This window comes from Notamacropus eugenii, chromosome 4, assembly GCF_028372415.1.
Source record: "Notamacropus eugenii isolate mMacEug1 chromosome 4, mMacEug1.pri_v2, whole genome shotgun sequence".
Classification (NCBI taxonomy): domain Eukaryota; kingdom Metazoa; phylum Chordata; class Mammalia; order Diprotodontia; family Macropodidae; genus Notamacropus; species Notamacropus eugenii.
In genome coordinates, this window is record NC_092875.1 from 35,921,274 (window position 1) to 35,945,895 (window position 24,622).

The 24,622-nt window shown below is 45.4% G+C and overlaps 1 protein-coding gene across 4 annotated transcripts; it reads left to right on the forward strand.

Moving 5' to 3' along the window:
* Positions 1-28: 28 nt before the first annotated feature.
* On the forward strand, positions 29-24,391 carry GPN3 (GPN-loop GTPase 3). 4 transcript variants are annotated; one of them, XM_072600482.1, is made up of 9 exons: positions 41-281; positions 7,112-7,201; positions 8,302-8,410; positions 13,207-13,374; positions 16,474-16,598; positions 19,368-19,483; positions 19,795-19,891; positions 21,048-21,176; positions 23,662-24,391. In XM_072600482.1, exons 2-9 carry the CDS (start codon positions 7,178-7,180, stop codon positions 23,722-23,724), a joined length of 831 nt encoding a protein of 276 aa, XP_072456583.1. In that variant the 5' UTR covers positions 41-281; positions 7,112-7,177; the 3' UTR covers positions 23,725-24,391. The 4 variants fall into 4 exon arrangements, 2 of the variants coding, with proteins under 2 accessions (XP_072456583.1, XP_072456582.1); XR_011965342.1 differs by lacking the exon at positions 7,112-7,201 and having other exon boundaries at positions 29-281; positions 20,871-21,176; XR_011965343.1 differs by lacking the exon at positions 7,112-7,201 and having other exon boundaries at positions 34-281; positions 21,029-21,176.
* The last annotated feature ends 231 nt before the right edge of the window (positions 24,392-24,622 follow it).

Genomic DNA, 24,622 nt, shown 5'->3' on the forward strand with positions numbered 1-24,622 from the left:
TCGTTTCTTACTCTTTAGGAAGCATGGCCCTCTTGAAGACCCATAGCAGGAGGCGGGGTTGTGTATGCTAGAATGGGGAGGGGAGAGAGGGCCGGCCCTCGGTTTCGATTGGCCCTCCCGCCCTCCGGAAGTCGAGTCGCGGACTGTGCGCCCTCAGAAGTTGCCGGGACGCTCTTGGCGTGTTTCTTCTTCTTAGGCTCCGTCGGTAGCCGCTGGGGCCCACGAGGGTCAGTATGCCTCGGTACGCGCAGCTGGTGATGGGCCCCGCCGGCAGCGGAAAGGTCAGTGTTGGCAGGAGGCTGTTGGAAACGGGGTGGAAACTCTAAGATCCCCTGGAATGCTGGGAGCCTTAAGATGGGGACACAAGCCACACAGAAGCTACAGCCGCCCCCAGACTCGAGGGGAGGAGGGGATGCCTGGGAATCTAGCCACCTAGCTGCCCCTCAGTGTAGCTAATCCTTTGATGGAGGTAGAGGCATCAAACCATAATACCCAACCTGTTGTTTTGACCAGGACTGGTTCAGAAACTGCCCTCTTAGTGTTCTAGGGAACGCAAATATAAACATTAGAGAACCCGAGATAATATTAAACTCAGTGAGCTCTTATTAGACCCCTGCTGTATGCTAGGCACTTAGTAGGGGCAGGGTGGCACAGCCGACCTCGAGGGTGGGAGGACGTGGATTCGAGTCCTTGCTTTCTGGCCCAGGCTGGTTGTGGAATCCTGGGCCAGTCGCCTCTCTACCGAGGTGGAGGGCACGACCGCCCTGGGAGTTCCAGCCCCACGCTATCCCTAACCAATTCAATAATCGATCCATCGATCGACTTTTATTAAGTTCCAAGTATATGACAGGCACTGTGCTAAGCACCAGAATGCTAGAGACCCTGGAGATATCAAAGAAGGCTGGTTCGCTAACATCAATACGAGATAGATACTCTCCTAGCTGTGTGACCATGGGCAGATCACTTCCCTTCTGTTGTAAAATTGGGGTCCAAATAGCTACCTAGACCATATGGTTGTTGTGAGGCTTAAGTGAGATGAAACCATAGATGGAATCTTAAAACACCCAGGGAAGGTCAGTTACTGCCCTGTACTAGGGGGGCCTTCCCGTTGGATGAAACCTACCTGGGGTTTGTTTTTGGTGGGGACAGACAGCCCTGGAGACGCTGAAGGCACTAACCAGTTTCTACTACCTAAAGATTTTTCATGCTAAGGTCAGAGCAACAGAAATTTAGGGCTGGAAGTGACCTTAGTCCAACCCTTTCGTTTTTCGGAAAATGTTGAGACCAGGACAATTATAAGTGACTTGTCCACACCAAGAGGCAGAATTTGAACCTAGGGTCTTCTGACTTCAATTCCAGTTCTCTCTTTTGCTGCACTGCTCTCTTGTTGGAAGGACCTCAGTTCCAAACCTGGCTTTGCTACTTACAGGCTCCCAACCTAGGAGTCATTCTGGATTCCCATTCTCTCATCCCCCATATCCCCCATATCCAAGCTATTACCATAGTTTGCTGGTTTTACCATTGCAGCATCTCTTGTCCATTTCACCTTGGTAGCATCTCTAGTTGATTTCACCTTTGCAACAGCTCTGGTCAGTTTCAGCTTTATAGCATCTCTTGTCCATTTCACCTTTGCAATATTTCTGATTGACTTCACCTTTGCAGCATCTTTCAAATATACCTCCTTTTCTCTTCTGACCCTGCCATCCCCCTAATGCAGGCTCTCATCACCTCATATCTGGACTATGGCAATAGCTGCTTTGGGGGTCTGCCTGCTTCCAATCTATCCTCCACTTAGCTGTCAAAGTGATCTTCCTAAAGTACAGGTCTTGTATGTCACCACTTGCCCTGGTACAGGCTTTCATCACCTCACACATGGACTGTTGCAGTAGCTACTGGTGGGTCTGCCTACCTAAGGCCTCTCTTCATTCCAATTCATCCTCCATTTTGCCACCACTAAAGTGATTTTCCTAAAATTCAGATCTGATCATGTCATCTTCCTATTCAATAAATTCTTGAGAGTTCCTTTTGCCTCCAGGATCACAGTATCCTCTGCTTGGCCTTCAAAACCTACTCCCTAATTATATTATGAACAGCTGGTCCAGCCTATGAATGAATCCAAAAAAGTCTGGACCTTTATGCTCACACTTTTGCCAGAGAGCCCTGTCAGACCAGACAGCATCCTGTCCAAGTTTTGTGCTATCATCTTGTGTAATTCATTGGGGAAAAAGAAAAAGAAAGAGAAAGTTGCAGATAATCTAAAATATTTTCTGCTAAACGAAACACCTGTGGCATCAAAGTTTATCTCATTAAAGAACAGAAAGTTGATTTGTTGCAGCTTTCCAGACATACAATTCACAGATGTTTCTAGGTGAAGAGGTATTGTGTTCAGAATATCAGAATCTGAGTTAAGCAAATGGCCTTCACCAACATGAATGAATGTGCAACCCAAGATCAAATAATAGGATGAGCCAGGTGACCAATAGTAGCGCTGAACTTAGAGCTTTCTACTAGAATATGGCAGAGCCTTTCCCCTGTCCAACAAAATAAAACACAGTAAAATTTTAAAAATTCATTGCAGATAAAGGGAATGAACTAGAGGTGGAAGCCCTTCTTCCACTCTCAGCATCTTAGGAGAATTCACCTATAGAAACACTTGTGGAAATAGATGTAGACGAATAGTGTGGGAATTAATCAGAATGGGAAAGTTAAAATTACCCGTGTTACTGACCTCAGTGTAGATGGGTGTTCATCTTTCGTTGCCAAAGAAGACCATGCCATCAGAGAAATAATGACATAACTTGCACTTGACTTTGTTTCGAGTGAGGGAGGGCTGTGCAGGTCACCAGTCTCACTTTCTCCTCCCAAGTTATCTGGATCCAGTGACCAGATATTCATCAGGATGAGGCAGTTGGGGTTAAATGACTTGCCCAAGGTCACACAGCTAGTGAGTGTCAAGCGTCTGAAGTGAGATTTGAACTCAGGTCCTCCTGACTCCTGCACTGGTGCTCTATCCACTGCACCACCTAGCTGCCCCTCAGTGTAGCTAATCCTTTGATGGAGGTAGAGGCATCAAAGCATAATACCCAACCTGTTGTTTTGAGTAATTTTAGTTTTACTGCTGATTTACCATTCTCCAGATAGTAATGTTGAAATGGAACAGGTAAACTGCTATATTTATGCTCATCATTTAATATTTAGTGATTGACAATTCTATGTACTCTACAGCTTTCTGTGCATCTATTATCTGCCGAGATACCTTGTTTATTTGTAACAATTACTTTGAAGGAACTTCATGCATTTCCATTCTTCAGTTGTAAAAAGTTAAAGAAATTTTATATCTGAAGAAATCATCCATCATTAAGAACTAGCTTAAGACCACATTCTCAATGGGGAGCTTCCTGAGAAGTAGACCTAAAGTCAGCATCATAGGGCATTTGAGTTGATCAGAATTTGCTAGACTGTTTGTTAAGTGACACCTGGACAAAGGGAGTTTAAGAGCCGGTCCTGGAGTGGAAACAGTGTTAACACTGAAGGTTCATTTGTGAGCCTGACAACTGCTTTAGAAGATGTCCATAAATGAGAGCTATTCTCTTCCACTAAACGTTGCTAAAATATTGAATTAGCTACTCCATTGCAACTTAGGTGGAATCTTTTCATCCTAACTTGGATCCATTGAAGAGGATATCACAACTAATACTTCTGAGCAAGCTGAGGCTTTGACATCAGATTTAATAATAGTTCTCAATTAAGATAGTCAAAACCTATTGACAGAAGTGCCTAAAATCAGGAAATCCTATATCCTGAAGTTACAGTCTTCCTTCACAGACTAGAGAAGCTCTGTTCTTTCACTGTTTTTCTTCCTACAGACAGTGACTGGAGTCTTACTCTTTGGTGTGCTTCTGGGGCTTTTCACTGAGTTTGTGGAAGTATAAACCTTGTTTTTTTTCTTATTTTTGTTAGCAAAGAACATCATAGTTCCTAAACAACAGTAGAAAAGATGAACCTGACTTGTCCTCATTCCTTTGACATGTAAATGTGAAGTATGTGTATACAGGCATATGTGCATATATGAATATATATATGTAAAATCTACATAGAGATAAAACATGTTGAAATAGAATTTTCAAAAGCTTTTTAAAAAATTTTGGCCAAAGTAATTCATGATCTCTGGGTGATTTCATTGCTGAGCCCCCTCATATCTTACTAGTTTCTTACACCTTACTTTCCAACATGGCCTCTTGGTTGCAGTGACACTGGCCTCCTGACTTTTCCTCAGATAAGACACTCCATTCTCTCCTTCAGTTCCAGCCAAAATCTCATCTTTCTGCAAAAAACCTTTCTCAAGCCTAATTTCTCCCTCTAATAATTACTTCCTGCTTATCCTGTAAATAGCTTATTTGTACATTTTTGTTTTCCTGTTGTCTCCCCAGTTAGACTGTAAGCTCCTGGAGGGTAGGGACTGTCTTTTCCGTCTTTTTGTATCTCCAACACTTAGCACAGTGCCTGGCACACAGTAGGCGCTTAATAAATGTTTATTGACTGCTGCACACTTCATTTTCCTGGACCCCAGCATGTTCGTCTATAAAATTGAAGGTTTAGGTGGATGATCTCCAGTCTCTTTCAGCTCTGGATCGTGTGTGATCCTGTCATTTTGAAACCCATTTCATCTTTTGTGTTCGCAGTAGTGAATAGTAGTCTGGACAGTCCGCATTTAAGTGTTTCCTGTATGCTGGGTACCCAGAGGTACAAAGACAATGATCAGTCCATCCACAAATATTTATTAAATAATTACCGTGTGCTGAGCACGAGGGGCACAAAGATGACCATCTATGCACAAGCATTTGTTCAGTGTCTCCTGTATTTCATGGGCTTCTGGGAAATGCTGGAAAATACAAACACAAACATGGGCCAGGTCCTGTCCTCGGGAGACCAGGGAAACAGCATGTAACCAGCCCAGTGCACACATGACTGTTCAGGAAGCAGTTATCAAGCGTTTAGACTGTCTTAGACGTTAATGTTCAGAGATGCTATCCTGCACCAGGAAGAGTTTCCTATGCCAGTCAAATGCCTTGATGACCCTTTTGCTGCCTCTTGAATCAGAGGCTGTGCTCAGGACTGGGAGAGAAATACAGGAAGCTACCCCTGCCCTCAGGAAACTCACTGTACTTTGGAGGTCCAGGCTTGTAGACTGAGGACTGGAAGGGACCTGAAAGGCCATTGAGGCCAACCTCTCCATTTTAGAGGTGAGAAAACTGAGGCCCAGGAAAGGAAGTGGAAGAGCCAGGATTTGAACCCAGGTCCTCTGATTTTAACACCTCAATGGTACCGTGGCCTGAACTCAGGAAGACCTGAGTTCAAATCCAACCTCCGACACTTCCTATCTGTGTGACTCTGGGCAAGTCACTTCACTTCACCCTGTTGGCCTCAGTTTTCTCATCTGTAAAACGAGCTGGAGAAGGGAATGGCAAACCATTCCAGTATCTCTGCCAAGAAAACCCCAAATGGGGTCACAAAGAGTCAGATGCGGCTGACATGACTGAACAACAACTCATTGGGTTATTGGGAAGATCAAATGAAATAAGGCATATAAAATGCCATGCAAATTTGAATTGCTGTGGCAATAAAAGCTGGTATTTATATGTGTCTATTTGCTATCATATATTTAGATATAATATATTTATATAAATATTATTGTCACAATAATAACTAACATTCTATATGCCAGCAGTTCTTATTAAGAGAGGGATGAGGCGGGACCTGTGATTTCATTGGTATAAGAATTTCCCTGGATAGGAAAGCCTCTCCACTGGCGCAGATTGACCCCTTCTCTTAGAGAGTTGAGTTGCCAGTCACATGTGTCAGAGGGTCAGAGGCATCCTTGGACCCAAATCTTACTGGTTTGGGGGTTCTTCATCTGCTGGGCCATAGAGCCACTCAATTGATTGTCACTTTTTTATTTTAATTTTTTCAATGAACAAGCATTTATTTCCTTTCCCTTTCACCTCCATCCTTGCCCTCCTTATAACTAATGATATGTGCCCCACCTACTCAAAACTTCCTCATTGCTTGGCTCTGAGGTTTGCCTCCTGATGTGGTTTTTGTGAAGCACCAAGAGTTTATTGCTATTTCTTATTATTCCCCTTTGAAAGATGAGAAAACTGAGGTTCAGATTTGTCCAAAATCAGAAAGGACTTGATTTCAGGTAAGTTTAACAGCAAATCTGGGAGTGAGTGGGGTGAGTAAGGGAGAAGGATACAACGAAAAATGTAGGTGGTACAAAAACAAAGCATAACATTTTGAATTTATTTTTAAAAAGTGACACACCAAAGTCTCTAGCTGCTGGCTCTCGGTACAGTTGGGCTGGTGAGGACAGGGTTCAGTGTGTGTGGGAGAAGTCAAGACAAGCTAGAGTCCTGGAGGAGGCCGAATTCTGCCTGGCCTGGAAGGACCAGGAGGGGGATGAGAGGATCTTTGACCATGGCCAGAGCAGATTCATGGAGACCAGGTGAGCCTGGGTAGGGACTGTAGGGAGCCCTGCCTGAACAGCATGCGATGAAGTTGGGCCCAATTATGATGGGCCTGCTGTATATACAACCCCCAGTTCAGCCCTCTACCAGACTGTACAAAGGAATAGAATATCAGCTTCTTAAGACTAGGACCAGAATAGGCCAGGGATGGAAACTGGACCAGTGATTTCATTGGTGTAGAGAACTTCCCAGTGAGGAAAGTACATCCACCAAGGCAGGTTGGGACCTTCTCTGCAATGGACGTTCATAGTGAATTGCCTAGGATGCCCAACTTTTCTGGGGTCACATGGTCAGGACGGTTCCTATATTAATGTTTAAAAATATTGATTAAATGGATGAAGTCAAAGACTGACCTTCCCTCCAGGAGCTTGTAGGAGATGGTTGGAACACGTCATTGAAACCCATGAATTCCACTGGACGTTAGAGTTGAGGGGTATGAAATTGTAGAGGAGGCAGAAGAGGCCGGGCATTCTCTCAGAGAGAGCCTAAAGGTTTACCACATTGTCCACATACATTGTCTCACTCAAGCCTCTTGGCAGCTGTATAAGGGAGGTGCTACAGTGATGATTCTTTCCATTTTACAGATGAGGAAATTCAGTCTCAGAGAATCTAAATGACTTGCCTGGGAATGCACAACTTGTCATGTCAGGATGGAGGGCAGTATGTGGCACATAGTAAGCATTTAATAAATGCTCTAGGTCATACATAGTGGGTGGATGGGTTGGGTCACGTGTAGAGAAGGAGGTGAATTTTGAGCTGAGCCTGAAGGAATGATAGTTTGGTGAAGGAGAGAGGTGCTGGGGTCCAGAGTTCGTGGGGGGCACTGAGTAGAATCCCTTCAAGGGACAGTGGATGGAGTACCAGCTCTGGAGGCCAGTGACTTGGGTTCAAATCCTGTCTTTGATACCTGTGTGACCTCTGGTAACTTACTTAACCTTCCTGGGTCACAGTTTGCTCAGCTGTAAAATAAGAGACTTGACTGAGACCTCTGATGCCCTAGATCAATAATAGTTACTAAACATAAGAATTTAGACCTAGAAGGGACCTTGGAAATGGTGTATTCCCCCCACCAAGTCATGAGACTCAGAGTTGAAGTGCTTGGCTGGGATCGCAGGCCTCCTGACCTGTCAGGGCTCAGCACTGTCTCTACTAGCTCAGCCCCTTCCTTTTGCAGATAGCAAACTGTGGCCCAGAGAGCTAGCCCAGAGCCAGGTGCTTTGATTTGTTGCTTTTTATGAGGGATGTATTTTTTTTATTCTCCTTTCTTTATTCCCTGATAGACTGACCAATTGAAAACTGTCCAGTTTACTCAAAGACCTCTACTGTAGAAAGAGGTTCTCATTGACCCACGAGGTCTCAGCTGTCTGCCTGCCTGTCTATTTGCCCTTCCCTTAATTACCCCCATCCCATCCATCTGCCTCCATCCTGTCTGTCTGTCCATCTGACTCCCCCCGTCCATCTCACCCTTGTCCGTCTCACCCTTGTCCGTCTGCCCCCATCCCATCTGTCTGTCTGACCCTGCCCTATCTTGTCTGACCCTGTGCTGTCCATCTGACCCCATCCTGTCTGTCTGACCCTGTCCCATCTGTCTGACCATGTCCCATCTCTCTGACCCCATCCATCTCACCCTGTCCCATCTGTCTGACCCCGTCCTGTCCGTCTCACCCCTCCCTGTCTGTCTTCCCCTGTCCTATGGGATTTGGATAATCTCTTGTGAGGTCGCAGCCTTGTGCTTTCATCTGCTCCATCAGTAGTGGCTTTCCTGTCATTACAGAGCACGTACTGTCACACCATGGTCCAGCACTGTGAAACCCTGAACCGCTCAGTGCAAGTAGTGAACCTGGATCCTGCAGCCGAGCACTTCAGCTACCCTGTGATGGCAGGTAGGTGCAGCAGTGACTTTCTTCCTTGGTCCTGGCAAGGTTCATCCCGCTGTACTGCCCTGGCCCCCACTATCCCCAGCTGCATCCAGCACATGTGATGCATCTGTCAGCAGGGAGTGGTGAGAGGAAACCAGGAACAGAAGCATTTTTTGGGACCCACTGTGTGCGAGGCACCTGAGTTAGAAGGTGAAAGTCAAGTGGACCCCGCTGTCTTAGAGTTTGCCTCATGCTGGAAGAGACAAGGCTGTTACTCCCTTGGTTCTCAGTCTGAAGCCTTCCTCAAGGTAACTGCCAGGGTCTGTTAGGAACCATTAAGCCCCTACTATGTGCAGATAATAGTTGTTTCCCCTCAGTTCGAAAAGCATTTATTAATTGCCTACTGTGTGCCAGACACTGCCGGGTGCTGGTGGTAAAAGTTGTCGCTGACTCAAGTAGGGGATGCAGCATATAGAGAGAGAAGCAAATACAAGATAACCAGAGCAGGCTGCAGCTTGGAGCAGGAGACAGAGCATCTCCCACCCTTGGGTTTCTGCCTCTGCTTCCCATTGCCTGTGGAACCTGGGTTCAAGTCTGTGGGCACGTGCTCCACTGGCTAATTCCCAGCCCTTCCCAGCTTTCTTCTTTTGGGGGATTCCTGGCCATGTTTTTCCTTAATCCTCCCTAGTGAATCCACTTCTGTGGGGAGCAGGAGGCCTTCCTGGGGGCCTTTTAAAGTGTCAGGGCTGCCATGACATTGCCATGTGAGGATCCCCTATCTTGTACTGCATCTCTGGCTGCCCTCTTTTCTGGTCATACATGCTAAGTTTCATAAGGAGGCCATGGCAGCAGGAGATAAATCAGATATCAGGGTAACCCCCAAAACATATTTGCTTTGGGCAAGTTGAATTTATACCAGCCATAGGAAAACAGTTAATATAATTAATTTTGCTAAAAATAAAAATACTTCCGACCACATGGTTTTAGGCAGGAAAGGCCATTGACAAATTCACAATTTATTTATTTTTAAGAAAACAAACACCAACCTACAAAGCTGAAGTATAGAAGGTTTGTTTTTTAATATGATCAATAGAAGTAGCCCTTACCCTGGAAAGAGACCCAGGTTTAGAGTCCAAGAACCTGGATGATCACTTAACTCTGGGAGCCTTACTTTGCTCACAGGACAGGCAGACCTCATTCTATGTCAGAGGATCCTCCATCTGGAGCTGGAGGGGACCTTAGGAATCCTCCAGTCCAACCCTCCCATTTTATGGATGAGGAAACCCAGACCCAGGAGAGCTGCAGTGATCAGGACCAGTGTACCTGTCACCAGGTCCAAGATCTGGCTGAGCTGGGATTCATACTCCTGTGATACCTGTGACTTCCAAGTTTAGCACTTTTTCTGCTGCTTCTCAGTTATCTTTCCCAATAACCCCACCACTCACCCACCCTTCTTCCAAATTTCCCTCTATCCATTAAAATTGTATTTTGTCTGCGTCTCCCTGCCTACTCCCCACCCCTTCTCGTCAGTCTTATAAGTTTATAAGTAGCCAGTATAAAGAAGCAATTGCAGGAAATAAGATTGCAAGAGGGAGCCTAGAAGTCATGTAGACTGTTCCAAAAACCAAAGGAGGCTGATTTACAAACTGTCATATATTCACCAAAAGTCATGCCCTGGTAACAGGTTGTGTTTGTCCTTTGTTTTTGAAGACGACCATGACATCAGGGAAATGAGGCCATGACTTGCAGTTGACTTTGATTTGGGTGAGGGAGGGCTGTGCAAGGTCACCAGCCTCACTTTCTTCTCCTGAGCCATCTGGGTCCAGTGGCCAGATATTCATCAGGGTGATTGGAGAAGGCCTAGGATGCTGTGGGAGACCCAGGCCCTTTTAGGCTAAGGCCTTTTCAGATTCTCACTTTGAGTAAGGTAACACCCATTCAGTGAATAGGCCTCTTTAAGAAGTGAGTCAAGGAATTAGGAAAAAATTAGGAATTAGGAAAAAAAAATCAAGCTGGGAGGGGAAGACCCTCAGGGTTGCTGTTCCAAGGAGAAGCAGTTACCATTGACATTCACTGTAAGCCAGGAGGGCCCAAAACACAGCCATTTAGTGGGGCTTGGGCAAGGACCTGTTGTGGGCCAATCTATGACTTTCAGAGTGAACTGGGTTTAAGGTTTTATGAAGGAAAGAAGGAAGAAAGGAAGGAAATCTAGCCAGTAAACCCCAAGTTAACTGGGCAGCTTCTGGCCATCAAAATTTACCTTCCTTTGGAGAGGAGAAGGACAAGGAAAGGGAGAAGGAGAGGATGAACTGAGTCTCCATTCAGGCATCTCAGTCTACTCACAGGTTGTGTTTGAAGGACAAACACAACCTGGTAATATGTACTGAATCAGGGGAAGCCATCCAGGCACTGTGACCAGGGCCTTATGGTCCTGTGATATGCAAATGCCAAACATTCCAACCATCTGCAGTAAGACCAAAGGCTGATGACTTTGAGATGCCATGGACCCGTTAATGTGAAGGTTTTACTGACAACTTTGAGATGATTTGGGTATGTTAGCGAGCTGTCTCCAAGGTGGCACAAATAAGAGTTAGTCTTTCCCCCTCATACTATGAGGGGGAAAATGAAACCTCAAACTCTGTTCCCCAACCCCCAAGGCCCATTCATCTCCATCTGGTCCATGCTGCCAACTTCCTGATGTGTTAATCCATAGTGACATGAGCGATTCTCTGTGCATCTTCCCTTGCTCATCTTTTTCCCATGCTGCCCACCTCCCTCCACCATCTTATGCCTGTCCCTTTGCCATCTGCCTCACTACCCCTTTTGGCCACTTATCTCTGCACCTTCTGTTCGTCCATTCACCCCCATAATTCTCTGTGCCTTATTAACATGGGATTACCGCCTCATTTGCGGCTGCCATCGTGGTCTTTCTTGGCGACTACCCAGAGAACCACGTATACCTGTCCCATTTGCTAATTTCATAAATTAATTAGCAGTTCAGGCCCCATCCTCCTCCCCCTTCCCGTCAGGTATATTTGCAGCCTCAGTCATCCTCCAGCTTTTCATTCTTCTCCTACTCCTCATATCCAGTGGTGTGGTGGGTCTTCTGAGTCCTTTCTCCTCCGCATCCTCTCAGACACATCCCCTTCCTCCACTCGCGGTGGCCTCGCTTCATGCTGGCCCTCTCTGCCAACACCTCCCACCTCATCTTCCCGTTTGTAGCCGCTTGGCTCCCAACTGGTCCTCCACAGAACTTCCAGAACCTTCTTCCCGAGGCCAGTGTTGGCCTGACCATGTTTCTCCTTTGCTCTGTAAACCCTTTGGCCAGCATTGAACAGCTCAGCTACCCTCCCAAGCTGTGGGCTAGCCCAACTGGAAAACCAGCTGTTTGGTATAACATCTCCTATGTCCATGCCTTTGGACAATGTTCCTCATGCTTGGGAGTTCTCCTACCTCATCCCCTACTGCTCGGAAATCTTGTCTTCAAAACTCAGCTCATAACACCAGCTCCTTAGGGAAGCCAGAGCTGCTGCTTCCAGTCGTCAGTGTTCTTGCCTTCCTTAGTAGCCTAGTGTGATGGTTAAAGGGCCAGCCCTGGAGTCAGGGGGTCACTCCTTTGATGCCTGCAGGCTCTGTGACTGGCCCCCAGCCTCCCTAATTTCCTTTCTTTCAGATTTGTAACTATTCAGAGTTATAGTTATGTAAGTTGTGGTCACTAATTCCAGCCCTTTCAATATAGACTATGAATTTAAATAGTGTGACCACTTCATTCGTAACGATGTGACTTAATAGGCCTATTGCCAAACAGCATTGGTGGAAGGATTTCTACCAGTGGAATCCCAAATCTGGGCCACCTTCATCCTCTCAACTCACACGTAAAACCCAACTTATGTAAATACTGTGTGCCTACCCTGATAGGATGTAAGCTCCTTGAGGACAGGGACTGTTGAGTGCTTGTCCTTGTATCTCTTGTGCACAAGAGCAGCTGAATAAACGTTAATGGGATTGATTAGAAGACAGTGACATCTGTTCTTAAAGCCTGTGTCTGACCTTGTCTCTCTCTGGCTCAAGAAACAACAGTGGCTCCCTAAGGTCAAATGTGAATACTTCTCCTTAGAGCCCTTCCAGGTCTCGGCCCATCTTTCCAGGCTCGTTGCACATGACTCCCTACTTCCTATCCTTGCACAATTTCCCTTCTCCTGCTTCTGTGATGTGCACATGCCCATTAAAGGCCCGTGTCTCTAAGGCCCTTCCCCTTTCCACATCCACCCCCTTCAGCCCTTGGTTTCCCCGATTTCCTTTACAACTGGGCCTCTTCCTTTCACTCCCTTCATACATCCCCTGCTTCTAGGGCCACCACACCAAAATTGCTGTATGTTCATTTTGTCTATATTTTGAATTTACTTATCTCCCATGTACTAGAACAAAAATTGCTTGAGAGCAGGGACTGTTCCTGTCTTTGTCTTTCTGTCCCTAGTACCCAGAGCAATGTCTGGCATATCACGTAGCCAAATCCAGATTAGTGCAGAGCATGAATCCCATTAGTCCATGGGGTCACGAAATGTTCAGACACATGACTGAACAAATGAAACCCAGTGTGGTTGCATGTGTTCAGCTTTGCATCATTCAGAGTTATAATGTTGCAAAATGTGGTTTCTAGTTCCAGGCCAATGGAGTATGAATTTAAAGAAAGTGACCCCTTCACAGGATTCCTTGTTTGCAGTAATCAGGATGCTTAATTAATTAATTAAGGGGCATTCAAGCAGTTACTGATCACGGACTGTCGTTGACGGCAGTGACACCTCCACTTGTCCTTTCAGACATCCGAGAGCTGATTGAGGTGGACGACGTCATGGAGGATGACTCACTGAGGTTTGGCCCTAATGGTGGCTTGGTCTTCTGCATGGAGTACTTTGCTAACAACTTCGACTGGCTGGAGAGCTGTCTTGGGCATGTGGAGGATGACTACATCCTCTTTGACTGCCCAGGCAAGTCATTCATTCCATGTTCCAAGTCTCATTCCATGGTTGGATGGGCAGGAAGGGGAAAGGGACTGGACTATGTCTGCCTGGAAGTTCAGCAGCACCAGGCTGCAGGTACAGTGGAGGACAGATGCATCCTGGGTCCAAGGCTTGCTTCTGATGCTTATTGCTTGTGACCTTGGGCAAGTCACTTAACGCTTGTGGACCTAGATCACCTCAGAGGTCTCTTCCAACTCTAGATCTATGTTAATAGACAAACTTGTAGTAAGACTCTACCATGGAGCAGCTAAGTGGTGCAGTGAGTAGAGCCCTCCCAAATTTAGGAGGGCCTGAGTTCAAATCCAACCTCAGACACTTAGCCATGTGGCCCTGGGTGATTCACCCCTATTACCTCAAAAAAATAAAAAAGAAAGATGAAGACACTACTGTGTCCTTCAGCATCCTGTGACACGGCATTAGTTCTCCCTTTCCCTCCTCTTCTTACCCCTTCTTTATGCTGAGTTTTTAAAGATTCTCGGAGTTGGAGGGGATTTGAGAAGCCTTTGAGTCCAACTCTTACCTGAAAAAGAGTCCCCTCATTTGCCTCTTGGATATGTGGTCATCCAGCTTCTATCCAAAGGTCTCCAGTGAGAGGCGGCTCAGTCCCTCCCAAGGTAGCCTGTTCCACTGTTGCTGACATTGAGCCTAAAGATGTCTCTCTTAGCCTCCTGCTTCTGCCCTTTGGGGTCTGATAGAACTCGCTATATCCCTGCGTCACATGACAAGCCTTTATATCCTGTTGGGTCCTCCAGGTCTTCTTGAGGCTAACTGTGCTGGGTCCTCCTCTTTCCTGAGCTTCCAGCCCGTGTCTATCCTGGTCATGCTCCTCCGCACATTCCCTGTCTTATAAAAGTCCTTCTTAAAATGTAGCTCCCAGAACTGAGCCCAGGCCTCCGATGAGGTCTGACCAGGCAGTGGACAGGGGGGCAGTGACATGTCATTTCAGGAACATAGGCCCAAGATTGCATTTGCTTTGTGTGACTGACATTAATCTATGAGTCATTAATGAGACACCATTTGTGCCAGGTGTCGGGAAGACAGACAAAGAAGGAAATGTCCCAACTCTTAGTCAGGCTCCGTTCTGATGAGGTGGACAACACATACATGTATCAATATATATAAAATAAATGCAAGGAATTTAGGGAGTGAAGACACCAGCCTTTGTGGGTAGTGGGGGTCAGAGAAGGCTTCATGCAGAATGAGGTGCTCAAACTATCTTGAAGGAAAAGAGGAATTCTGTGAAGCAGAGGTGAAGAGGGTACCTGCCAGGTGTAAGGGACAGCTAGTCCCTCCAGCTAGACATGGAGATGGGAGATGAGCATTATCTGTGAGGAACAAAGGAAAGGCCAGTTTGAGTGGATAGTAGCACATTAGAACAAGGATAAGGCTGGAATTTGGGGCTTCAGGTTGGGGTTGTGAAGGACTTTAAAAGCCAAACAGAATTTTACCTTCCTGAGACAGCAGGGAGCCACAGGAGTTTCTTGAGGACAGGAGTGTTTTGGAAAATCATAGTATAGAAGATGTCGGGGAAAGCAGAAAGACTTGAAGAAGAGGAGTTAAGAGGGTGTAGCTGGATAACAAATCCATACAAAGAAAGCCAAGAATGGATCCTGACTTTGAGGATTTCTCATTCAGATAGGAAAGACAGAGTGCAAACAATTATGTGTGTACAAGACAGATTCAGGGTGGAAGGTCATCTCAGAGTAAAGACACCAACGCTCAGGGAAGGTGGGCCTTCAGAGGCAGGAAAGGGCTGTAAAAGTCAAACAAAGGTATTTATCCTTGATGCTGGTAGTTTACTAAGGAGCAGACAGTGATGGGACCAGACTGTGCTTTAGGAAGAGTCCTTGGATAGCTAAGTGGAAGATGGCCTGACATAGGGAGAAACAGGAGGCCCGCCTGTGTCCAGGTGAGTGGCACTGCAGGCTTGCACCCCGCAAAATGGTGGCAATCAGGAGAGAACAGAGGGGTCATGGAAGGGAAATCCATAGGACTTGGCTATAGATTGGGGGACAGGGGGGAGCAGAGGGCCGGGATCATTCTGCCAAGTCTCAGGGATCCCTCTGAGGTCAGATTTGTCTGCATTTTAGTGCCTTTATTTGACCTCATTCATTATTCACCCCTTTTATATTTGTGCATTGTCATCTGATGCCCTGGGCCTTTGTTGGATTGGATCACAGGTCTGCAATAGTTAGAGCATCGGGCTTAGAATCAGGAAGACTTATCTATCTGAGGTCAAATCTGGCCCAAGATACTTCATAGCTATGTGACCCTGGGTGTCACTTCACCCTGTTTGCCTCAGTTTCCTCATCTTTAAAATGAGCTGGAGAAGGAGATGGCAGAACCACTCCAGTATCTTTGCCAAGAAAACCCCAAATGGGGTTGCAAAGTGTTTTACATGGCCAAAACAACTCAACAACAACAACGTATATGCAAACACACGTTAGTGTACACAAAATATTTATTATATGTCCCTGGCTAAGTCATAGGATCACAGAGTCAAAGCTGGAAAGGACCTCAGAGGCCCACTGGTCAAACCTCCTTGTTTTCCTGATGAGGAAGTTGAAGTCCAGGTAGGTTAAATGACCCAAGGTCATTTCCTCTGACTCCAGAACCACTAATCTTTTCAGATAGTAAACCTGAGGCAAGTCAGCCTCATGTTTGTCTTTGTAGTACCAGCACATAGTAGGTGCTTCAGAAATGCTGATTGATTGATTCAGAGATGTGTAGACTGGCATTTTTAAAGGTCTGATCTTAGGACCACAACGCAGGACCTGAGGAGGTGTAGTGTAGTGTTCGCTCTGGAAGGGGCCATACTAGAACATCTCTTCTTCTCGTGTTCTCGAATGTTTTTTAACTTTAATCCCAGTAGAAGAAAAGCTCTCGGAGACCAGGCACCAAGTCTGGTTTGTTTTGCTTCGACCATGTTCCTGGAACCCAGCACATGCAGGTATGTAGTGCCTTACCCCGAGCAGGAACCTAATCAGAGTTTGCTGAACTGCATTGATTTCCCACTCATGTCTGTTTCTTCCTCAAGGCGCTAATTTCCATGTGTCCTTGGTGCAGGCCAGATCGAGCTCTACACTCACTTGCCGGTGATGAAGCAACTGGTGGAGCGCCTGCAGCAGTGGGAGTTCCGTGTCTGTGGGGTGTTTCTGGTGGATTCTCAGTTCATGGTGGAGTCGTTCAAGGTATGACAGCAAGGCTAGAAGCAACCCAAGACGGTGGGTAGAGTATTGGACTTGGGAGTCAGGAACATCTGCGTTCAAATGCTACCTGTGGCACTTAACTAGCTGCACGCACTGCTCGTCTCTGAACATCAGGCAACTCTCTAAGGCTATACCTTGTGGATGGGGCATAATCTGCCCCAGCAAAGGGAGCTCCCACCCAGGGATTCCCCAAACAGGTGAAATCACAGGTTCCTTGACATGTTGATGTATGGGTAAAAAAATAAACCCATGTCCTCTGAATACACCTGCCTTCTCCCTGGTGTTATTTAAAGCTCCTACCTGGTTTTGCCTTACCACATATCCCCAGCACTTAGCACAATGCGTGGTAGCTCTTTGTTGTTGGGGTTCAGTCGTTTCAGTTGTATCAGACTCTCCCAGACCCCATTGGGGCTTTTCTTGGCAGAGATACTGCAGTGGTTTGCCATTTCCTTCTCCAGCTCATTTTACAGATGAGGAAACTGAGGCAAACAGGGTTAAGTGACTTGTCCAGAGTCACCTGGTAGTAAATGTTTGAGGCCAGATTTAAACTCAGAAAGTCTTCGAGACTTCAGGCCTGATGCTCTATCCACTGCGCCACCTAGTGGCCAGTGTCTTACATAGTAAATGTTTAATAAATACTTATTGACCAACAGGTTTGTGGTGAAAACAGATGAAAACCTAATTACCAAGAAAATAGGGCTGATACCAATGTACCAGTTCCATTGTCGGTACCTCCATTCTTTTCCGTTCTTCCTGCATTCCTGAGAAACTACTCAGAATCTAGGTCCAGCCTACCTTTCCAGACTTACTTCGTGCTACTTGTTCATTTATTATTAAGCACCTTCTGTGCACCAGGCACCGTCGCTAGGTGCTACAGAATGAGACAGTTGTTGCCCTCAAGGAGCTTATAGTCTGCGGGGATGTAGATGGAGGGGACGCAACATATACACACATAAGTAAATATATGATATGTCTACATAAGATGATTGGGGGCTGTAGTAAGAGATACCAGTAATGACCGTGTTCCAGACAAACTGGCCACCATGCTCTCTGCTAACCCTGCCTTTCATCACCCAGCTAGTCTGTCCCACACATGCTCCCCCTAAGTCTTAAATCCTTCTTTTCTCCACGTGCCACTTCCTGCAGGTGCTGTGTGTCATTATCCTCCCTCAAGTGAGAAAATCAGATCAATCAAATGAGCTGATGCTGGGAAAGCCCTGCACATAATTGCTCTTAATAAAGGCACTTAATTGTCTCTGTAAATGTTGGTGGAAGGGAAGCTTCTTGGCCTTTGGTATCCCTGATGCCTTGCAGTGGCAAGGGCTTCATAAATCCTCTAGAGTCGAATCAAGGTTGGTGGGCTCTGTGGCCACAACGGAGGCCTGGATGAGCCTTCTCTGCCCCTTAAAGGGAGCCTGAAGCTTCAAGTCAGAGCAGGGTTCAAACCCTGGCTCTGTTCAAGAGAGGAAGGGAACAGCTTTTATGAAGAGCCTGCCAGATGCCAGGCTCGGTGCCAAGGGCTTTGTCAGTCAGCTCATTTGAGGGAACTAGCAGGTCACCTGAAGGAGGTCTTGCTGAGGATTTTAACGGGCCTTCTAGTCATGTGGGATGAAAAGCTAGGCCTAGGGAGGCTGGAACACAGGCCTAGGTATGAGGGTGTGACCTGGGCCCTTCCTTTGACTCTGTGCGCCTCCATTGCCTCATCTCTAAAGAGGGCCAGTAACAGCCATACTCGCTCCTTCCCTCCCAGGTCAGTGCCCTGGAGCTGGCAGCCTCTCTGGTCACTGCTTGGTCCATCCCACACCACCCAATTGAGAGTAAGGAACAACAGTCACCAGCTTTAGATAGTGTTTCAAGGTTTCTCTTGGGAGAACTTAGAAAGTGTGTTTCTTGGTGGCAAGTCTTAGGAAAGATTTCATGAGAGGAGCCCAAAACTGTTGACACCAGTGGATTTTTCTGGACTTGTTATAAATGTAGCTGTTTGCCAGACTCAGATGTTCCATTTTCCATCAGCCTTTGCATGGGCTGTCCCTCATGTCTGAAATGCATGCCCTCCACTTCTTAGGACCCTGAGCTTCTGACCTAAGGGCCGCAGAGAGGCCTTTTCTGACTTCCTCCCCAAGAGTCATCCATCTCACTGTCTTCGTGTTTTACAGTGACCGTGGCATAAGCTCCTCAGGGGAGGGGGGCGTGGATCTAGGGTCTTACCAAGCTCTCTGTCTCCCACCCTTAGCACCAGGTTTCACAGCATGGGCCCATGGAAGTCTCCTGCTTGTTTGGTACATCTGCCTGAGACAGATTTACTAGTGATCAAAATCCAGGTATTTCCGCTTACAGGGAGAGAGATCTGCCCTGCTTTTTTAAAACCTCTCTGGCCCAAACCCTTTTCGGCTTACAGTTTAGGGAGCTCAGGAGACAAAGACAGCATTCCAGGTGGGGAATTCAACAGGATACCAAGTTTAGGTCTGAGGTTTAGATTTGCTTAAACAACAGTTGTAACTTAGCAGCCCATTTCAGAGCAGGATGCTGACTTCGTATCTCGGTATTTTAATAAGGGAGGGGGGCAGGGTCTTAGTCTGCTTCCACAGTGGACCCCCAGTAACTGTATGCTGCCTTTAATTGAATGTATTCAGACTTCTGTGACTGAGTGGTGACTGACCGGCTGATTCTTTCTTTGGCCCTCGTTCTTTGAGTGAAACGAACTAGAGAAAACCAAACATTTCATCTTTCCTTTTCTCTTTGCTCCTACAGTTTATCTCTGGGGTCATGGCAGCCCTCAGTGCAATGGTGTCTCTGGAAATCCCACAGATTAACATTATGACCAAGATGGATTTGCTGAGTAAGAAAGCAAAGAAGGAAATAGAAAAGTGAGTTCTTCCCGTGACACAGCTTTTGTCCTAAGGGTCAAGGCTGCTGAAATTCACATCTCTTATGTGACCACCCACTCACTGCCCATATGTGGACCTCAGTTTGCTCTTCTGTAAAATGAGAGATTAGACCAGATGGCCTTTCCTGCTCTATGTCTATGAGCCTAAATCACTTTACCTTGGTCAGCCTCAATTTCCTCATCTGTAAAAGGAGGAAGATGGATGAGAAGGCCCCTGAAGTCCCTTCCAGCTTAGAATCTATGAACCCAGGTCATTGTTCTCTTATCGAGTCTCCCTCTCTCCTTTTTAAGGTTCCTTGACCCTGACATGTATTCTTTGATAGAGGATTCCACAGGCATCTTAAGAAGCAAAAAATTCCAAAAGTTGACGAATGCCATCTGTGGATTGGTAAGCTTGGTAGTTACTTTTAAGCATTAATTGGAAATGTGGATCGTAGCGCACACTGTAATGCAGTGGAAGTGGACGGGCAGTTCTCTTTGTGTTTATTTGGGCATCACAGTATCCCTGTTCTGTTCATTGCCTCTGAAGAATCGATCGTCCTTCGGGCCCTGGGGAGCAGAGACTTCACCAGGGCTCAGGAGCCCCCTGCTGCACGAGGCTTTTCCACTCGTCCCTTCTCCATACACACAGACAGTATTAAATACTTAGGATGCAGTTTGCCTTTGCCCATCTATTGTTTCTCTTGATAGAATCTAAGCCCTTTGGGGCAGGAACAATTACATTTTCTTGGATTCATCCTCTGTGCTGAGAGCAGTGTCGATGCTTTATAATGAGCTTAGCTGGAAGAGGTCAAGTCTAACTACCTCATTTTATGCATGAGGAAACTGAAGGCCAGAAAGCTATGTGACTTGCCCAGGGTCACGGAGCTAATAAGCTTTTTTTTAATTAAAAAAAATTTTTTTTGCCTCATTATTTTCTCCTCCCTCCTATGTAATAGCATTTTTTTCCAGTTACATGCAAAAATAGTTTTCAGCACTTATTTTTATAAGATTTTTAAATTCCAGATTTTTTCCCACTCCCTCTCCAAGACAGCAGGAAATCTGATTTAGGCTATATATGTAGCTAGCAGGCTTCTAAGGCAGGATCTGAACCCTGATTTTCTTGACTCCAGGTTTAGTGCTCTGTACAGTATACTATGCTTGATAGCAAGAAATCTAATAAATGGTTGTTGATTGATCCTCAAACTTGCGAATTCAGGGTTACTGTAGAGGCACCCCACCCATGCTGGCCCTGCCCAGTGAATCTCCCTCAGGCAGGGATTTTTAACTTGGAGTCTGCGAACTTGGATTTTTTATTTTCTGACAACTGTATTTCAGGATAATTGATTTCCTTCGTAAACCTATGTATCTATATTTTATGCATTCAGAAACATTATTTTGAAAAGGAGTCTATAAGTCCCAGTCAACCAACATTTGTTAAGCTCCTACTGTGTGCCAGACCCTGCGCAAAGCATGGACTTAACTGAGATCATAATTGTCAAGTCTCCTGTAAGGGTCAGCCAGTCATCTGGTGTTCTTCTCCAAGGTGGATCTCTGCTTTGCAGATCGATGACTACAGCATGGTTCGGTTTTTGCCCTATGACCAGTCGGATGAAGAAAGCATGAACATAGTCCTACAGCATATTGACTTCACCATTCAGTATGGAGAAGACTTAGAGTTTAAAGAACCAAAGGTAATTTGGGAGCTTCAACGATGTTGTGTAAAAATGGTTAATTGGTGACTAAAAACAAAAAAAAAAACCAGTTGTTTTCTGTTCCCCAATGTTTGAACCCTCCATTGTAACAAAGAAAAACAGTTTGGTAAAACCAACCGACCAGGTGATTGTGTCTTACCGTGTATGGGCATCTTCCCCCTCCCAAGGAGGGAACATGTCTCACCATCTGCTCTTTAGGAGTAAGATCTACAATGAATCTGATTTGTGGTGTCTTGTTCGTGATGTCGTAGCTGTGTGCATAGCCTCGTTGTTTTACTTTCTTTTCTCTGCATCAGTTCATACTAGTTTTCCCAGGTTTCTTGACTGTACAAAAATATTCCATTACCTTCACATACCAGAATTTGTGTTATCCTATCCATGGGGACCAACTTTACTTTATAGTTTGTGCTGCCACAAAAAATAGCTGCTAGGTTCTTCTATACCCCCAAAAAAGCCAAGTCATGAACAGAGATCCAAAATATATCAAAATATTCATAGCAGCATTTCTTTTTTGAGTTACAAATTTGTCTCTCTCTTTTTCATAACAAATAATTAATTTGGGGAGGTAGGGAGTAAATACCCATCAATTGGGAAATGGCTAGAAGAACCCCATGGTATATGAATGTAATACAGTAGTATTGTGTATTATGAAAGGACGAATAGGAAGAATTCAAAGAAAAATTGCAAGAGCTTTATGCACACTGAGGTAGAGGACTTAAGTACAACCAAGAGATGATATGTACGGTAACTACAATGTTGATGTCTGCGAATAGATTGTGAACAGGAGGTTGGGTCTCTAAGCAGTGGACAAACCCGGGAAGACCCTTAGGGACTACGAGGAATATCTAGTATACGGGGGACCTTTCTTCATTGGCTTCAGAGAAGTTTATGCCCAATAGCAAAGTCACCGGCTCTGAGAATACAAGCAGCTCAGTGACGTTTCTCTAAGAACTCCCTGCTTAGTATCTGTATTCCTCTGAAGAATCAAGACACCAGGACTCCCTTCATCCAGTTCTTTCCACTGGGTAATATTTGGGAAACAGAAACACCGAGAGCCCCCAAGATGAATGACTTGTCATTGATGGTGTCCTGGTCCCTTTCCAAACAATCTGAAGATTTGATGCTAGTTTTGAAGGGAGGTTGGCTTTTCTTTGCTTTAGAAGTCAGTGCCCTGTAGGCAGCTGTACTTGATTTAGGGCTGTTTCTAAGTGGGACTTCGAGGATTAAAGAAAGAAGAGTGGAAATCTAACTGTCTCCCCAGTCCTTTTGTATGTGGGTGTTAAGAGGAGCACTGTTCAAGGAGACCTACAAGGCCCTATCAGCCTGCTCGGCTGCCTAGCGATTAGTGAAGATGAAGAGAAGAAAATCCCATTTTCTTGAGGTGTTGACAGTTTAATTTGCCAAATCAGTCAAAAAAAGATAATGATGTATAGAGACAACAGAGAGCTGAGGCTGAGGTGGGGGATGGACAAAATTCGCCAGTCTTTTCAGTCTTCTTTTCAATATGTTGATTTTGATTTATTTTGCTGAAATTTCTTACTCATTATTTAAAAAAAATTCTTTGTTATAAGATGTGGTCCTCCAGGAATGGGGGAAGGGATGTAGGGGGAAATATAGGCAATAATTGAAAACAAAAAACATCAATAAAATCTGTTTTAAAAAAGAAAAAGGTGGGGGAGAGGGGAATTTAGAACTCAAAATCTTATAAAAGTGAATGTTGAAAATCTTAATTTTAAAAACTGGAGATCTGGATTAAATAATTTAAAAAAAAAAGGTGGTTGATGGAACTCTATGCACGGAGGAGGCTTACCAACCACAACATTCCTAGTGGCGGGTGGACAGTGTTAAATGACCTTGAAGGTAAGTGGACAGACCAGTCCCTGAAGGTAGCAGGTGCCCGGGCTTGGGTCATGCGTGTATATTCTTTAAGCTTCTTCTGCTGACTCCCTCATTTTAGCTCCGACTTAATGGGTCAGAGAGCCGTTTCACTTGTTAGTGCTTATGATATCCCACCTGGCTAGGACAAGTGTTCTCAAAGCTCTACTTCCTCAAATAGGAAAAGGAGATGAACAAAATTGTGATGAGGAAATTACCTTTAACTTCCTCCTATCCTGCTCCTGTTTATGTAAATCACGAGCAGACTAGCTGGAGAAGACTAAAAAGGCCTTTGTCTCCTGTCTGTCTCTCTGGCCTCTCTTGCGTCTACGCTGGAATCCCATACCTAGTAGACTTTTCCAGGTGATTTGGCACTTCTAGGATCTGTGCGTGGGCCCTCTCTACAAGGAACTATGTCTGTCTCAATAGCTGGTCTTTGTCAGTTGCTTTGGCTCCAAAACACTGAATATTTGCCAGATATTAGCTGATTATTAATCGTTACCTGAAATGTCCACCTACAAGTGCCACTGTTGGCACGTTTAAGACATTTAAGAAAAAGTAATTAAACTTTCTCTTTCTTTGTTGAAAGGAATCTGAAGAAGAAAAATCATCCATGTTGGATGATTATTTTCAAGACCGTGGGGATGAATGAAGATATTTAATTTTTCCAGTGTTTATTAAAGCATGAAGAACTTTGTGGGCAGAATCTTATAAAGACTCATGTTTAGCCTCAGGGAGAAGTGGATGGAGAATTCATCTTTCCAAAGCAGAAAGAGTATGGCTAATCCACAATCTGAACATTGCCACTTCTCCTTTCCCCCAGCCTGGCCAAAGAAAAAGAATAGTTTGGAAAATCTCCATTGGCAAATGTTTCCAAATGAAGTCCCAAGTTCTCTAGGGTGTATAGTACTTGTTAAGGGAAGACAAATTCTGGGCTACAGACAAACCCTTGGTGCTGCTGTTTGTTACTTCCATTTTGGGGGAAGGATAGTTTGCATTGTGGTGTACAAGTGGCACAGAGGGAGATATCAGCTTGACTTCAAGAAAGAAAGACTTCCTGACAGCTCGAGCTAACCCCAGATGGCATAGGGCTCCTTGGGAGGTGGCAGTCTGCAGGGCTTCCCCCAAAGGCAGGTCATGAGTGTGATAGAGAGGATTTTTTTTACTGGTTCAGGTTGGGCCAGATGGCCTGAGGGTTCTCCTCCCTCAGAGATTCTTTCCTGTGGTTTCGTTATTGGAAAAATGATTCTGTTCCCCTCTCTCAGAATGGACTGCTTAGAAATTACTTTTATAATAAAAAATAAAATGTTATGTCTGAATTGTCCGTAGCCCTTTCATATTCCAAATTATATTTGGAAGTCCCTCCGCCCTGCCTTTTTGGGCCAGACTTAAGTACCCTGTGCCATTTTCAAATTGACAACTGTGTGTAACTTAACCATGTTAATGAATTTCCTTAGAGGTTAAATGGCTTTCCCAGGGTCACACAGCCACCAAGTGACAGAGGCAGTGTTGGAAGCCAGGTCTTTCTGACTTCTCTGCCCCATGTCATG